This window comes from Ochotona princeps, chromosome 11, assembly GCF_030435755.1.
Source record: "Ochotona princeps isolate mOchPri1 chromosome 11, mOchPri1.hap1, whole genome shotgun sequence".
Lineage (NCBI taxonomy): Eukaryota > Metazoa > Chordata > Mammalia > Lagomorpha > Ochotonidae > Ochotona > Ochotona princeps.
In genome coordinates this window covers 71059487-71077549 of record NC_080842.1, presented here as the reverse complement: position 1 = coordinate 71077549, position 18063 = coordinate 71059487, and the positions used below count along the sequence as shown (strand labels likewise).

Genomic DNA, 18063 nt, shown 5'->3' with positions numbered 1-18063 from the left:
GATAGGTGGATGGATGAGAGGATAGATGACTGATGAATGAATGAGTGGACAGATGGACATACGGATGGATAAATGGATATACAGCTGACAGATTAGATGGATGGATGGATAAACAAATGATGGATGAGTGTATGTTATGGATGGCAGGCGGGTGAGTAGATGGCTGAGTGGATGGATGAACCAATGTTTAAGTGGTTAGGTCATTAGCCAGATGAACTCATGATTAGGTAGGTGAATCACCATCTCAGTTTTTCCAAGACTGCATGTCACAAAGCCAGCTTTCATGGCAGGAACCACCAACTTGTAAATATGGAAAAGCTACACCATTTTCCTATTTTCTTTTCTCACTATGGTCCTCACTGAAAGAAACTACTTTGACAACATTTGTGGCAGTTGTTACACAATAAATCCCACATTTAATAACTGTGCACTCAAACTCCTATCTAGGAAGACTTGAAGCAAGCCCAAGCAGAAACCTTGCTGGTGCTTGAATCTGCTAACCCTTCCTGTGCCAACTCCTCCCTGGGAGACGCCTGTCCTCATTTGCAGCTGCCAAAATACTTTTCAGGCATCAAAGTCCATCTCTTCCATGAGCCCACGTGAAGTGTAACCAACATGTGGGGTCTCAGTTCTTGGAACTCCTCAGGGAACTCTGTCTCTATGTGCCACTTCATTGGTTGACGTTCTGTCTAGCACCTGGAGGTCAGATAGCACAGACCTGGATTCTAACGGATGCACAGTGTGCCTATGAACATGAGTGTATATGTTTCCTGGCTCATGGGTCAGAAGCTCAAATACCGTAGTTGGTTCTGTTACTAAGTTGTGGGCTCCGTCCATGAGGAAGAGACCTTCTAAGGTGGCAGGTTCCTGATCTTTACATTTCTCTTTGATAGCCAAGTCTTGATGTTTTCCAACACTGTGTCCTGAATGACTGGGTGAATGAGTGGGAGGCCTTCCTCAGGGAAGGGGTTCAGAGCTGTGGAAGAGAACTTGAGGACAAAATCCAGTCTCCTTGCTCCCACTGCCTACCGACATTTCCAAAAATGTAGCCGTGACTTCCTGACGCTGCAGTCAGCGTCGCGCCTCCGAACAGCTTGTATAAAACAGCCTCTAGTTTATCGGAGCCTGTCGGAGATTTGCAGCTTCCTCACTCTGCTTCGGATTTTGTTCCAGTTTCTCTGATGCCAAGTTGAGACTCAGGTTTCTGTCTTGAAAATTTATTATCTCACATAAACACTCTCTACCCAATTTGTGAGCTCAATTTGTACCCAGAAGACGGAACAATCCCTTTAAGGAATAAATTGGATCCTCTTGTATTTCACTTTTCTGTCATCATGAAACCATAAATTCTCAAAATGCTAGCCTGAAACAGAAGGGGAAGCAGAGCTGTATGCCTAGAAAGAATGGACTTGCTCCCCAGATGGAACAGGAGTGTCCTCTCTAAATGACACCCTGCATGCCTCCAAGTTTTTCTCTGACTGGATATTTCTTTCTGGCCGCTACAACCCCAGGAGCACAGCTATCCTGGAGCACTGCTGGGCGGCTGGCCCTCATCCCGTGAGAACTCAGCTCACTTTTCATCCTGTATGGGAAGAAGCGGACTGGGGAGAGAACAGTGGAGGCTGTGAAGGATGGAGAGGCAGTTTTGGTTTTACAAATGTAAAAGTGTTCTGAAATAAAGGTCAGGAGCTCTAAGGGGAAAACCCTGTACCAGCCCTGTGCTTACTATTATCTTATCACCAACCTTGTTGAGGGCTTCACACAGACTAGGCAAAATCATTCAGGGAGTTTGACCATAGATCATTTCATTCCCATAAGCCCATTTTTAAGGATGACAAAACTAAGGCAGGATGAGATGAATTTTCCTGGGTGCGATTCCAGAGCTGGCTTAGCCGATGGCTGAGATTCCGAACAGGTACTGCATTCTAAACTCCCATTACACAAACATCTTCTCTTTTGAAAGCTAATCTTTCTTTAGTTTTCTTCATTAAGGGGAAGCATGCTCATTAAAAAAAATATGGTAGAAAAAAAGATGAAAAGTGAAATTATTATGTTTCTCTCCCCTCAACTCCATTGTATTGGGAAACGGATAATCCTGTTTAATAAGTAGGCATTTTGTTACAATCATGCAAATGTATAATGTATAATTTTCTCCAAAGAGCATAAAATCACCCAACTACTGCAGGGCTTTCATAGTATTATATGCAGAAGTGTTATAGTCTCTGCGTTTACTAAGCCAATCCCTTTTCTTTGAGCTTATTTAAAATGTATTAGTTATCACAAACAATACTGCAGTAAACATGCTCAGGCTAGGCTGAATACATTATGATCCATTCTAGGAAGTGAAATTCCTGTGCTAGAGTGTGAATATTAAAGCGTACTTGATTTACATTGCCCAATATCTTGTAACAATTTCTAATGCCACCAACAAATTCATGTTGACTGCCCCAAGAACATTTTCCATGTGTCTTTCCCCAGCAGGCCCAGTCCAGATGCAAGCCTCTCTCAAGAGCCTGGCTGATTCTTGATGCCCACTTTCATTCTGGCAGGACTGTGGGCATACCATGACTCAGCACTTCCCCAACACGCTGATGCCACGGTCACAGCCCTGTCTCCTGAGGCCCACTCTGGGCTCAGCAGCAGGCACACAGTAGGTGTTACTGAGCACACTTGAGGTGTGTCTAAGTTATGCACACAGTGGGGGTTCATTACATACTGACTGGCTGAGGAAACCTGAAACCACTCTTGGAGGAACCATCCGGGTGCACAGATCACTAGGGATGACTGAGAGCTCTGTCATGGTGCCTCACAGCCAGCCTTCTTGGTCTGTCCCCTTCTGCCCCTTTTCCTTAAATTACTGTTCCCAACTGCCTTTTCCATTGAACCGCCTGGACTCAAATACCTGTCCCAGAACCTGTCTGGAGAGTCATCGAACTTGAAACACATGATAGAGTATAATTATTACCCCGTTTTAAGAGTGCTGTGACGTGGCTCACGTCCGTAGTGAATAAACAGCAGTCAAGTTTTGAAAGCAGGAAACAAAACAAAAACAAAAAGTACTGACTGGCTGAGTGTTAATCTGGGATCTGAAATACTTCAGAGCCCACCAGGGCAGAAAGAACCAACAACCCAGAAGTTATTTCAGCTTCTTGGGCCTCAACCTTCACTCAAGACACATGTAGTAACACCTGTTGTATGGCAGGACTTGCGCATTTATTAAGCACCTGTTGCGTGTCAGGACCTGTAGTGGGTGTGCAGGAGATAGAGACAACCCTGAAAGTGTTTTCTGGGGCTGCTGCATTGGAGGCCTCTCCTCGGGAAGCACTGGGTGGGGAGGGACTCAAGATACTTGCAGGGGGCCCCCTGCTCTCCTTGGAGCCCTAGGACAATGTCACAAAGCAGCGTTACTGGAACCCACGTATATGACAGAAGCAGGATGAAAAGTGTCCCCCAAGGCTGTGTCATGTCCCAAATTCAACGTCCTTGAATGTGCTTTATTTGGACAAAGATCTGGGAGTAAATCCAGTTAACTGCCACAACATGCATTCATTAATTAGATAATTAATTAAAGAGACTTCTTTTTCTTACTCTGTCCAAGGAAACAAAACAAAATAAGCGTTTTAAAGATTATCACCCCTATGCTTATCTTTTAGACAATCAAGAAAATAAGGAAACGTCTTTGAAGACTTGCACAGACAAGTCCCGGTTTAAGCTGAGGAAGATGCTGATTGACATTGCAAGATTAAATGCCTTCAGGCATTCTCAGAGCACAGTTTGATACAGACAATGCTGGTGTTGAAAATGTTCACCCCCAAAGTCCTGAGAACGTGGTGCCAAGTGAACTGGGATGAATATTTAGATCACCACCTTATTCAGAATGATGAACAAATGGTTGCTATTAACAACCTCACATTACACAGCTCTAGATTTTTTTAAAAGCCAGAAAGAGCGAGCCAGTGAGTAAGCCAGAGAGTGAGCATTCCTAGGGTCCTGGACATCACATGAGTTGTGATCTCTTTTCGAATGAGCTCATATTCCCTCAACTGACAGCTGTAGGGCAGCGGCACCTGCCCATCGACCCAAGAGACTCTGAGTATGACGAATCGGATCACACCGCTCCTGGGCTCCAACTCATCGGGACATGAAAACAGTGTCTTTCCGAATGTTTCACCTCCCACCCAGGCAGACATGGGGCCTCCACTTGGGCTTCTTAAGTTTAGGCTCCTCTTCCCAGCACCTTCTGCATTTATCGTCTTTGGGATAATCCCTGATTGTCCCACAAATTAAACCCTGCCAGTTGTATGCCCTGCCCTGCTGCCTTCTCCAGGCTGGGTGTGGAGTCCCTCCTCAGAGCTCCTATGGACCGCGGTTTGGCATTCTGTCATTGTCTTCCCCATGGGGTGAAGTCATTTGTTCCCCACAACAGGGGCTTCTTTCCCCAGGGATGCTCAGACACAGGGGAGGTGTCTCATCCATCAGTGCCTCTTTGGGGTGGCACATTGCTCTGCCCAGATGGAAAACAAAGACCCAGTTCAAATGTCATGGAAAGTCATTCCTGATGCTTTAAACAATCATTTATTTGGAACTTACGGCAATCTTTTTCTGCTTGGATATTAACCACCTCACCAGCGTATGCTCTCTTTTTTCTAAAGATATTTAACACCACCTTCAACTGAGAGAGAATTGTTCTCACTGAGAACATATGAAGCATTGAACTTCTGGTTTCCAAGTCAGCAAACTGAGCCACCCCAAAGAAGCCAGGCACAGTTAAAGTCTTTAAGGACATTGTTCACAGAATTTATAAACCGTGAAGCAGGAAAGTTAAGTCAGTAGAGTTAAGTAACTTGTCTAGCTGTACCACATGGGAGATCAAAACTCCAACTTTCACACAGGGATCATTCCCTACAAGTGTGTCTGCACTGTGACAAGCACCGTTTATCTGTAGATACGCACTGAGTGTGTCTGGCACATGCGCAGTGAGGGGCTTCTAGGTTCAGCTGACGGATGAAGGCAAAACATTGCATTTCATTACTATATGTCTCCATGCATAGAGCATACACACACTCCTAATTTCCAATCTGTGTACATGTACACATTGAAAAGGGGATTTATAAGACAAATGGGAGGAATTGGCAAGCTAATTCAACTGAAGTCACTGCAGTTCTTGAAATGCAACCAATGCAATAGATAGATGATGGACAGGTGGCAGGTGAAAGGTCATAGACAGACATGGGCCAGATGGATCTGCAGAAGTTAGATGGGGGATAGATAGATAGATATGATATGATAGATGACAGATAGATGGATGATAATAGATGAACGGATAAAAAGGAGGCTTGCCATTGGACCTGGCTTGTGTGCTCACAGCAACTCTCAGGTCCCACGAACTGCCCTCTGCGAGTTGGTGCACCAGGAAGGCAAATGGTGCAACTTATTGTTAACTCCACAGACCAGAGAAGTGGGAGGCTGACTGTGTAAGTGTTGGCAGACGCAAGAGCAAGAACCCCCGAGAGGAAGGAGGTGAATGTCTCATGTAGGGAGAGGATTCTCCCTTCCTCTGCCCTTTGCCTCCGTCCAGCCCAGTAAGGCTTGGGTGATGACCACACTCACGGGGGAGGGTTTCTGCTTATCCAGTTCCCCTACTCAAGTGCTGCTCTCTTGAAAATGCCCTCACAGACACAGTTAGCAATAATGTCTTTCCACAACCCGAGTATCCCTCCACTTGGTCAAGTTGACACATTAAATTGGCCATTACTCATTGATTTAGAGGATTTCTTAAAAGAAAAATTACCTAAATGACCATATAGCTCCCTTTCCTTCTTGTTAACCTGGATTCTAACGACAGATGGCCTCCATTGGAGAAGCACCCTGTACAGCCATTTCAAAGCATCTGCTGGAACTTAGTGACAGAGCGCCAGCAGTTAGCCACGCTATAAAGGTGATGATTCCGTTTCTGCCTTGTCTATCTGTGGTTTTGCCCTGTTAAGTTGACATCTCTCTGACCACTGTCCTGATGACTCAAGATCTGCAAGGATATTTTTGCCAATTCATGAGTGACACATCAGTAACTCATCAGTAAGGAACTCTCTCCTTTCAGCACCTACAAAGAGGCCCAGCCAGTGGAGGTGCCACAATGTGCCATGAGTTGACCTTTACCAAAAATAGCGCAGGGCTGTCGACAGGGCCTCCAGAATCAGAACGCCTGCATCCACAGCCTGGCAGGTGACTGAGGAAATGAGCAACTGGGGCCCTTGCACAGTGGCTTTCCTTTGGGTTGTTATTTATGTCCAAGTTATGTGTGCAAATAGTCCGAGGACTCCAGTTTCATGGTAACAGCAAACTTTAGTACCTTCTCTTCCATTGATTCTTCTCTATCCATTTGCCTCCTCCAGGGGGAATTCAGCTCCGTACCTGCTTATGATAAAAGACTTCTGCAATTTTCTTCACTTTTTCACTCCAGACTCTGCATTGTTGGCTTCATACCACAGCACAGGAGGACTGAGAAGTCTTTCCTATCTCGCCGGTCTCTAAGAGTGCATGCTTATCCTCCCCAATTCCTTCCATTCTCCAATGGGGCACGGTTTTGGTTACATCAGTTTTTAGGATTTAGGGGATTATGACAAGGTACCACGTGTTGAGATGTGCCACATAGACGATGTTTTGTATAACACCTTGATTCCCTGGGACTGATACTTGTCTCATTATTTAATGGTCGAGTATGTGCATGTGTGTGTGTGTGTGTGTGTGTGTGTGTGTGTGTGAGAGAGAGAGAGAGAGAGAGAGAGAGAGAGAGAGAGGAGACTTTCTCACTAATGCTATTTCAAGAGTCTTTATGAACTGAACAGTCTCCTACCACAAAAGCCAGCTGGATCAGAAAGTCTTTCTGGTAACTTTTCCTGAAGAAGTCTTTCCCAGGGCCTTCCAATCCCCGCCCCCCCCCCCGGGTGCGTGGTGGTCTACACCACCCCAAGTACAGCTAGCATCCCTCTGGCATCTCCTGGCACTCTCTATTCCCATTTCCTTGCTTCCTGACCTACTCCTTTGGTTCAAAACCTTCATATTCTCCTAAGATTTAAGAGTGAACCAAGATAAAAATTTCTGAGATAAATCACTTGGAGAAAGACACATCTCATGTATGTGAGAAACTCAAAATCCCTGCAAGCTTTCAGTCTGACTGTTGCTCTCCTGCGGAAACTTACCACATCTGGGATCTGCTGGGGCTGCCTGCTTCTAGCTGTTTTAAAGTGTCCTTGGAAGAGTCCTTCAGTTCTGAGATCTACGTCTCAGAGATCTTAATTCTTTCACCGACAATTTCTTCCTTTATGCTTTTGCTCTTTTGTCTGATGTCGGAACTTCTAGGCTGGTAGTCCAATCTGCTAACTTTTTTCTCTCACATTTCCTTTTAATCTTTTCACTCGAACTTCGTAGGAAAGTATTTTAAAGGCTCATCTTTCAACCTATCTTCCAGGATTTTCACTTTACATTTTTAATTTATAAACTCCTGATGCTTGTTCTCAGGCTTACAAAGTGAACCTCCCGTTTTACACTTGCACAACAACAACTTCCCTGGGGAGATAATAACCTGATCCTGTTGATTTTGATGTTTTCGGGGCCTTTGTTTACTTCAAGCTCTGCATCTTCCTGTTTGATGTCTTGGATCTTGATGTTGGTGTGGGATTTCTCCTGGTGTCTGACAGTCCTTGGTTGTCACTGAGTGGGCTGCAAAGCTGGCGATACCTGAACGGGGCTTTCTCACCATGAACTTACATTCTGAGCTGCCGTGGGCAACCTGTGATGTCACAATGGCTTTCTCTTGGCTCAGTCACGTTCTCACGGTGATCAAGCAGCTTTCCTGCTTGAAGGAGGTTGGCTGAGACCACCCTTCCTGAGGGGCAGCTGGTGTGTATGCATTCAGATCACCTTGTTGGTGTTCACACTATGTCCCAACCCAAGAAGACTTGGTGCCCTTCAGCCCAGGCTTTCTGTTTTAGCGTCAGTTGCGAGCAACCTTTAGACCATTGCTTGAATAAGGAAGCGGCAGCCATCCTGCCGTGCAGGGCATGTAAAACGGTCAGCAATCCTTCGTATTTAAGAGGTTTTCCACCCATTCATCTCATCTGCCTCTCGCCTCTGCTCTCCCTTCAGATTCAGTCAAGTGCTGGGCCTCTGGGATGTGTTCCATTCTAGCCCCATTCAGGCTCCCCCAGTGACAGATGAAAATCTGTTGCTGGGATCCTAAATAATTTGCATTCTGTATCATCATTCCAATGACTCCTAAGGCCCTACCTTAGGAAACCTTATGGTTTCGCCTTCCCCAGTCCTATGAATTTGTCACTCTCCAAACATTTTGTAATATCCTTTTCCAGGGTTTTGGGAGGGAGGAAGCATAACTGTGGGGATGTGTGTGTATAATCTGTCTTCACACAGATGCTCAGCAATATTTTCAGCGAGTCTTCCAAAACCATGCAACTCAGAAGATAATCAGTGGGAAACAGTACAAGAGCACAGAGGGAACGGTCTTTGAGCCCCCCAGGCAAGCCAACCTCCCTGTGGTCATTGAGAAGACCTCGTTCCAGAAAATGCCATGTTCCAGAGCCTCTTGTCGAGCTTCAGTCTTGCTTGCCTGTGTTGGCCAGCAGCGCTGGGAAGGCAGCAGCCACTCAGCATGCCCAGCTGAGGCCCACAACAATCCTGAGTCCTCTTGGGAGGGAGGGACGTGTACAACATCAACCTCAAAAGATGCACAGTGAGAGAGCAGAGCTGCCCACGGGACCACAGATGAGCAGGACAAATGCCACTGGGACCCTTCTGATTCAAGATGTGAGCCCCCAGTCTCCAGCCCAGTCTCCCCCAAGAAAAGAGTGGAGCAGGTGAAGGTAGCAAGAGTGGCCATGTTGATCCCATGATAAGGCTGGATGCGCACGGCAGACAAAGTCAACCCCATGAGGGACTCTTTTATCAACCACGCATTCAGAGATGAGATCCTTTCCCTGCCTGAAAACTGCCCCTGGGTCCCTCCCCTGCTCACCGCCATTCTCATGCGGTCCCTGCCTCGGCCAGGTACCTGTGGATGATGCGGTAGTTCTGCAGATACTCCAAGGCCAGAGCCAGCTCGCAGATGTAGAGCTTCACAGCGCCTTCCGAGAAATGAACGCTCTGCTGCAGGTGGTAGCGCAGGTCACCCCCCAGCAGCAGGTCCACCACCATGAACATGTCCTCCTCGTCCTGGAAGGAGTACCTGGAGACAAAGAGGGACAGAGAAGGTCAGGGTCCTTGTGGCCAATGCCCCCACTCTATAGGAGAGCAGACTGAAGCCCAGAGGGTGGACCCAGGCTGCCCAGGTCATGGTGCTGTGGGAGAGGAAGGGGGTGGAAGGCTTTTGCTGCCTTCCATGTTGTCAGGGTCACCTCCTTTCTTTGTAGCAAAGGCAGCTGGGAGTACCCAGCGAGAGCCCCTTCCCTGTGAAAAACATGCAGAATAACCAACACTGGGCTTTAATAGAACATGGCAGATCGGTGACTTCTGGCACAAGCATTAACTTGGTCTCACCAGGATTTGCAGAAGTCAGTCTCTAGGGATGCTTACGACTTCCCAGTAATCCCACATGGGCTACAATTGGAGGCACAAGGGGTTCAGGAATGCCGGGTGTAGGGTAGTCACAGGAAAGGGGTTATGCCAGGGATATAATTGTAGGATGGGGAGTTCTAGTGTCGGAAGCAGCTTCTGTACCCCCTGCTGCGCAGACAAGGGGTCCAGGAAACAGGAAGTGGTTGGCCTGCAGTCCCACTACTTCCAACACATTTCAGTCACCATTTGCAAGTGTTTACATATGGCAAAGGAGAGGGGAGCTGCTTTTTGTGCCTCAAGTCACGGCTGTGCCAGACGCTTACGGAATGGCAGCCTTTTGAGACATGAATTGGAGACTGTACTGGGGACCCTAGAATAAAGAAACTGTCATTGGGAGAGCAGAGCTGGGCTAACAGCCCCTGGCAAGGTCAGGGCTGGTGCTCAGGCGCCTTTCTGGGGAGTAGTGGGGTGTGGGGAGCAAGTCGCCAGCCCCTTCCTGCAGGTGGGCTGGGTTGGAGGACCTGTGCCAACCAGGGTCACTCTGGGACAGGATACACGGTGGGGGTGTGAGTCAGCTAGAGGCGTGGCATGCGTCGTGCCTGGCAGGGGAGTTCACGACCCACCAGTCACAAGCTGAACTGGCAGCAGTGGGAGGCCTTGCCGACATGGGCAGGAAAGGGGGACACAACACCAGCTTTTGTGGGAGAGGCACAGCGGAAGTGCCAACACAGAGTGCAGTGCGGGTCTGCTGTCAGAGAGGGACAGGGCCGTGAAGGCACAACGTCTGGAAAGAAAGGCACGGGGGCTGATTTGGCAAGGGGGTTCCAGGAGGTCCTCTGAGATAGCCACCGGACAAAGGAAGTGGCATGGACAGAACTTTCTAGGTCGAGGAGCCACAGGCATGAGAGCTCCAAGGCAGGAACAAGCCAAGAGGGACTGGCGGGTTAAGATAACAGCGCATGGCAGCAGAGGAGCCTCGGGGGTGCTGGCGCTCCTTGCTGGCAGCCTTGAGAGCCGACGTGGTGAACACCCTGAACTAGTCTTTCTTTCACCATCGCTTTGGCTGCTTGCATTCCTTTTCATACACAGTGTTAGAATTTACAATGGATGTGTCTATTCTCTTGAAAACCTCTGATTTTTGTTACAATTACATTTCAAATGAAAGAGAATTCATACCTTCACAACAGCAAAACTCCGTGAACATGAAACGTCTATTACAGATTTTCCTTAACATTTGCCATTGAAGTTTTAACAATGATTTGCTACACACACAGAGGGATACAAGCGTACTTCAAATGTTTCATGGAAAGCGCACATATCTTTTAATTCCATGTGTCCACCAACTTCTTGAAGTACCTTCATCTGTATCCCAGGGTTTTATTTATTGATTTCTGTTTGATAGGCACAGACACAGAGCTCCAACCCATAGGTTCACTCCCTGCATTGCCAAATCCACAAGTGGGGACTTGATCCAGGTCTCCCACACGGAGGCAGGGACCGGACTGTGTGAGCCAGCACCCCTGCCACCCCTGGTCTGCAGGCTCATTGCCAGACTTACAAATTCCTGTGCTCCATAAGTGATGCTGGAAATGTCTGAATGGCCCCCTAGAACAAAAATGGTTTCCCATCTCTGTAAGAGTTTTCAGCTCCTCGCAGAGCCCCAACCTCATGGCCTTGTTTTACCCCAGTGGCCTCTCAAAGACTCCATGTCCAACACTATTAACTCAGGGCTTTGAGGAATAAGTTCCCAACACGCGAACCACAGCTGAACTGAAACAGCCATCTGAGACAATGTTCCACATATTTGCCACCCCACAGATGCCCAAAGGGAAGTCACAGGACTCAAGGCTAATTCGCCGCGGAAGGATGTTTCATTTGTATTCTAATGGATGATGGGCTGTGGAAACATTGCATTAATAACCAGCGAGTTCTGCCCTCTTGAATTCACAGCTAAACTGGCAAAGGGCAGTTCATTCGAGATTCCATCAGAACTCTTTGGAGGAGCAACATGAATTAACCAGGGGAAGTTGGCAGCAGCGAATTCTAAAGAGCAAAAACCCCAAAAAACGAAGAGAACAATACTTCAAGATTGTGGCTGCTTTTGGCTGCACATTCATATTTTGCCCTTGGCTACTACTGACCTCGCTTTCCCAAGGAGACGGGATGCGATTATTGGAGAGGACAGAGTAGCTTTTCATTTCTCTCTGTGTGTAGTTTTATGCTCTCCCACGGCTCAGCAGCGTTGTCCACTGTGCCTCTGCTTCTCCTAGAACTGTAATTATGTACTCACAATAGTGCTGCACGCTGCTGCCGGACTGATGGAGACCCCAAACAAGGCAGCCACGTTCCATTGCAGTAACCCCGGCCCACAGAGGGTGCGGGATAATTGAACTCCTCTCCCATGTGTTTGAAGGCATACATCATGGCCTGGCTGTCGCTGTAGGCGTCTGAGGAAGCAATTTCCATGTTTGTTTATTTTTAAGAAATAGTAATTTCATTACTTTGCTCCAAAAAGGATCCAAGTGGCTTCCAAACTCCATGCAACATCATAACACTAAAAATCAACCCAAGATCAAGCCTAAGAATAAAAAAGACCCAGGGAAAAGGAAGAGGACTTGTATACCATGATCCAAGGATGCTGGGTGTTGGCCTGAGACGGGAGGGGACCCTGTCTTCCCCTGGGATCTGAGCAAGGGCAGAAACAGGGACAGGGTTCCGTGCTGTGGTGAAAGAAAAATGAACAGTTAACCAAAAGCATGCCTCCTTCCTGGCACTGAAACATCTCCTATTGGTTCCTTCCAGCAATGCTCTCAGTGAGAGTGAACAGTTTGTCTCCCGTGAACTAACCCCCTTCGGGGCAGCAGCTTGAGCATGGATTTCCGTCTGAGGTCCCTCAAGGCAGACTGACAGCATTTCCAAGCCAGCTGCACAAAAGCAAAGTTCCGCACGTGAGGCAACAGCAGCAGGGCCTGTGCGTCACGCAGGAGCTCTCGACATTCGAGAACAAAGTCGGAGCAGAGCACCAGCAAGACCCTGCAGGGACCACTTCACACAGAGAGGGCCACAAGCAAGTCCTCCCAACACTGCCAGCCCCAATGAGAAGCTCAGGATGGGATGAGAGCCGTGAGCACCTGCCTCCTCACCCGAGTTTTAGGTTTCCATTAGGGAGCCTGAAGGTGAATTCCTTCCAGGAAAGGGTCTCTGGGTTCCCCACACTCTACACATTCCTGACCCTAAGAAGACCACCTTGCTGCTCCTGGAGCTTCTCTCCTTCCCAGGAGGATTAGCTGGGAGCACCATTGTTAGCTCAGGAGATACTGGACAGTGACTAGAGATAGATTTGGTGGCCCCCAATGGCATGAATGCGATGTCACTTAGCGAGTGGAGGCCCGGGTTGCTGGTCAAAGCGCAGCAGTGCCCAGCACAGCTGGCAAGAGTGCACAGGCCCCCAGCGCCCATGGTGCTGAGGCAGACCAGCCCCGCTTCACATGGCTGCTCCCTCCTGGGGGCAATCTGTTCTGAATCTAAAAGACCAAAGTGGGTGACCTGGTGTGTTGCAATGATCCTGTTCCCTGCATGCCAGGGACCACTCAGTCCTTTGTAGGTACTGTACTTCATCCAACAAGCCACAGAGGTAGGCATTACTACCAAATGTGATGACTTAGAACACTGCAGCTTGAAGAAATTAAACACTCCCAACGTGCCACAACCAAGAGGCAGCCAAGAGTGGAAGTGAACCAAGGTCGGCAGGCTCCTGAACCTGCGTTGGAGGTGGCTCCTTCCTCCTGGACTTCGGACCACTTCCTCCTCCACCTTTTCCTATCAGCCCAAGAACGCTCGGCACAAAGCCCAGAGTGCTGTGCACAGCCCAGGCCTGGGTGCTCCCCTTCTGTCTGTGGGATTTCAGGCCATCCCTCCTCTGGACAGGAAGGGATGCCCTTCACAGACCCCCAGACCATCCCTCAGTGCCTGTTCTATGTGCCATGGGCCACGGGCATTGCCATTCACGATTCTCTAACAGTGCACCCAAGGCTGACCATGTGTTTGGCTCCAAGCTCCTGGGAACACGCAGCAGCCCCTGTCAGCCAGCACCGTGAACCAGCAGCTGGGGAGCAGGGCAGAGTCAGAGGGCAGGGGGCCAGCTCCCAGCTGCCTTGTGGAGGGGTCCGGTCTCCACGCTCACTCCATGGCCCCCGCACAAACCCTGCTCCACTGCTGTTCCGGCCAGTGTGGAAGCCCAGGATGCCTCGGCTGGAAGCTCTCGCCTTGTGACCCGCCAGGAGGGGACAATCCACCTGCTGCCGATAGTTTTTGTTCTTGAGGCCAAAGTCCTAGAGTGCCCAGAGGTGACTCCGGCAAGGGGAGGGGCAGCCCAGCCAATCCCTGCCAGCTCCCCTCCTCTCCTGGGTCTGGTTATGGGACCTCTCACTGGGGTATGGGTTAGGGTGCAGAGCAGGGGATTTCCTCAGGCTATGAGCCCCTGCCAGCTCTGTCAGGGGCCCACCCAGAGCTGGGCTCACCTCTGAAGCCCTCTCCTAGCGAGAGTCTTGGAGATTCAAGGAAAGAGGGGAGCTAAAAATAGCCCCGTCTGCTCCTGAAATCTAATAATGGGATGCCGGGCTTTCTGTCAGCTCAGTCGTTACCAGCAAAAAAGGGAGCTTATCAGACCCGGATTGCGCCTGATACATATAAGCCCCTTAATAACATTTTTTAATAACATTCACATGAAAGAGCATTTTTTTTTCTTTTTAATTTGTCTTGAGTCCTGAGATACCTCAAGCCACTCAGGGTGAGAAGCACACAGGGTGGTTCCCATTGTTCTTGGGATCAGCCTGGCTCTTGGCTCTTTCCATCTGTGCAGGAAGACCAAGGGAGTGGGCTCTATGCCAAGTGTCATGGGGGAGGGGGAGAAGCAGACCCTGCAGTGCCATTTCACTCTTTCAGCCAGGGGCCAGGGCAGCAGAGGGCAGGAGGCACTGTGTGATGAAGCAAAGGCCAGCTGCAAATCCCACCTGCTAACAGAAGGGCTTTGGGGACTGGAGAAGCACCATTCTGATGGTTTAATGATTTTATTCATCTTAATTTGTATCCCGCAGGTTTTGAAAAGGAATGAGGAAGCCTGATAGAGGAGAGAGAGAGGTTGTGGAGCAAGGAAGAACCTGGTGTGCTCACACACAGACAGGGAGCAGGGGCGCTCCCAGCTCCAGAGGAGCACAGAGAAAGCCCAGGCCATTGGAGAGGGACAGCTGGGCACTCCGTGCCTGATGAGTTGGGGCAGAGCCAAGCCACGCTTCCTGGACTGGATTCCCACAGAGACCCCATTTTCTACTGCTTTAACAAAATCCCCAGGACTGGCTCACGGGTGAGCAACAGATGTTTGCTCGTTTGCTGGGCTTACAGTTCCGGAGCCTGGGATGTCCCAGAGCACTGGCACCTGGTGAGGGTCACCTGGCCGTGTTGTGACATGGGGCAGAGAGCCACAGCCAACACCACCTCCGGTCTCCTTCCCCCATTCTCATGACCTTATCTCCTCCAAACGGCCTCCCTAGGCCCCTCCTGCAGGTACCACTCGGCACATGAACTTGGCCTTAGCTTTGCAACATGGGAACACCATCAAGCACTGGCATTCTCCTGTAAGAGGCACAACTAAGAGAGTGGAAGGGGAGTGGGAATAACCAGGGTGTGCAGAGGGCTTGCTGTGCACCTGTCACCCTGTGTGCTTCTCAACACCCTTCACTGAGGCTCCGGGTTCTGTGTGTGCTCCCCGCTTTGGAGATCTCATTTTGGTTTCCAACACTTTGGTGTAGATGTGGAAAAAAAAAGAAGAAAAAGAAACATTGCTGCTTTGTAAGTAGCAGGTGAGATTCAGGGGAGCTGCACGCCTTGCCCAGTGCCACACTTGGCTGTTCCACTACCTCCCTCCTCAGAAACCCTGTGGCCAAAGGCATTTGCCAGCTCCCTACTCTCCCCCCTCCACACATGTCTTCCTTTATCCGACAGGGTCTGTCTCCCTGTTGGCCTCCATTCATTTAGAATAGCAGGCATCTTTCATCCAACCCCAGCAGTATGCATTAACCAGCAATCCCAATTTCTCAGTCAATGGCTTAAAATACAGTGCAAGCATAATATCATAGACAAGAGATCCATCCGGCAACATGCAAAATGCTTTTCATACCACATCACTGTGTCAAACACCAAGCATAGTTAATGGTATTCTGTTACCTCGTCCCACTCTCAGCAGTAGCTAAGACCCACATCCTCGCTGGCACTACTTACCGTGATTTTCCAAACTGAACATTCTTGGTTCTGACATCTCACTAGTTACATTTGGAATGTGACATGGGATTTGCCTGATATCACCTTGTTAAAAATGTTATATCAAATGAAAGGATTGTACGTATTTTTTCTTCCTTGTAAACAACAGTGGAACAAATGTGGACAGATACACATGGGATTGAGCCCTGGTGAAACGGTCAACATTTGTGCAAAGAAATACAAGCGACGGTTTTCAGTCTCATACAGTTCCTGAAATCTTGATGATGAAATTCAGGAGGCGTTGGACCAAGCAAATGCTAACCGGGGGAGCACTCCGCAGGACGAGCCTGCCTGCGTGTGTCCTGCACACCTACCACATGCCAGTTCCCACAATGAGAGTGGGAAGTCAAGTATGAATCACACGTGACCCCTGTCTCCAGAATGCTCATTGTGCTCTGAGAGAGGAGGGAGAGGGTTGTGTGGAAAGACCCAGGACGGCTGAGGGAGGAAGGCAGGGTGGACACTAGAATCCCTTCACTCAGAGTCCATTCTGCCCTCCTGCTAGGGTGCCTTCCTGTGACTGAAAAGTCAGAAAGGGAACAAGTTTGGTTCCAGGTTCCCTTGCAGCTAGGATTCTCAGTATGGTGAACCTCTTGAGACTTGGTCAAATGGGCAAACAGACTAACTGAGGTCTTGTGCTGGGAGGCTCCTTTCCTGCTGCAGCAGGTGCAGCCATGTGTCTGCAAGATGATGTCCCTGTGACTTTGGAAAGAGCCCTCACAGTCTGAGTCCAGAGTCTGTGCTTCAGCCCTCCCAGAAGTCTAGGAAGACATGTGGTTCCCTATAGAAAATGCCTTTCCTCCAGATTATATTCTCCTACCCAAAGCTGAGCCTAAAGGAAAGGTAGAGAGAGAAGGGCCAAGGGTTCAGAAATAAGCAGTCCAAAGGCCCCAAAGTAAGCCTGGGATCAAGCTCAGAAGGGCAGGAATGAGTGTGGGAGAGCTGGGAAGAGGGCAGGCCAGAGACGACCGAGGTCAAGGAGGATACTTGAGTGTCCAGGTGCTGGAGACAGTTATCTTGGCCCTATGCACTGGCAGCCTCATGGGTCACACTTGGATTAGAGAGGTGTTCAAGGTGCTAGGATTTCCTGAGTTATGAGCAGGGGACCCAGAACACTCCCTGAAGAATGGCAGGTGCTCAAAAGAGATTTTGCTACTCAACAGAGCCCCCATGGGTTCCATGGGCCCTCATCCTCCAGGGTGGACAATGCTCCTGTCACCTTCAAGGACCTGGAGGTTATCAACTGTACTCTGCCGCTTTGGACACTTCCTCATGGAATTCCTTTGTCTCAAAGTCCCTGGTATGATTCTGGACCCGGCCAACTCACTACTTGAATCACTCCAGTGACTTGCCGATACATTTGGGATTAATTCAGAAGCCCCATCTGGTCGGCAGGCCTGTCGGATCTCATCTCATCCTGCTCCCAACTCGGTTCACTTCCTTGATCTTGTTTGGCTGTCTTTTCTCTTTCTGTCCTAGTCTTCAGATCTTTGCACCTGCTTGCCTCCTTGTCTGGGTTTCTCATTCCACTTGACTTTCCTATCACTCCTTCTAGTTATTTACTCTCAGCTCCTAAGGCAGGTCAGCGGACAAACCTCCCCTGCTTAGCTTTGAGAGTCCAATCCTTTCAAATGCCCTAAATCACTTTCTAAGCCATTGTGCCTTATACTATTTAGCCTCCTCTTCAATGGACTCATCTGTATGGTGTCTCCCCCTGCCAACACACACACACACACACACACACACACACACACACAGAGGCTTCTGAAGGCCAAGGCTTCACTTCTATCAGTGGTTTTTAAACTACAGCACGAATCAGAAGTGCCTGCAGGGTTTATAAGATCTCTGGGGCCAACCTGGCATTTCCAACAGAGCCACGGTGGACAGTGAAGCTACTGATGGAGTCACACGTTGAGAAAGGCTGGTCTGCATTCTTCCTGGTTCTACCCAGGACATTTAAGGAGGCCAAAGTCTGCTGAAAACCAAAAGCCCTTCAAATGATCTGAAAGTCAACAAACTCTTCGTTCATTGCACCATCCTGCAGGGCTCCTATAATTCAATGTCGCCACCTCCAGGAAGCCTTTCTGACCACAGCAGGGCCTCTCTGTGGACATGTCCTCTCTGATCGCCCCAGATTCCTCCAGCACCTGCCCAGCTGTACACGACTTGGATCAGAAATCA

The 18063-nt window shown here is 49.0% G+C and overlaps 1 protein-coding gene across 1 annotated transcript in view; it reads right to left on the bottom strand.

Moving 5' to 3' along the window:
- STK32B (serine/threonine kinase 32B) overlaps positions 1-18063 on the bottom strand; it is a 201602-nt gene that overhangs the window by 41283 nt on the left and 142256 nt on the right. The window contains exon 4 of the mRNA XM_004579221.2: positions 9065-9238. Coding sequence (XP_004579278.2) covers positions 9065-9238 — 174 coding nt within the window. The remainder of the gene's footprint in view (positions 1-9064; positions 9239-18063) is intronic.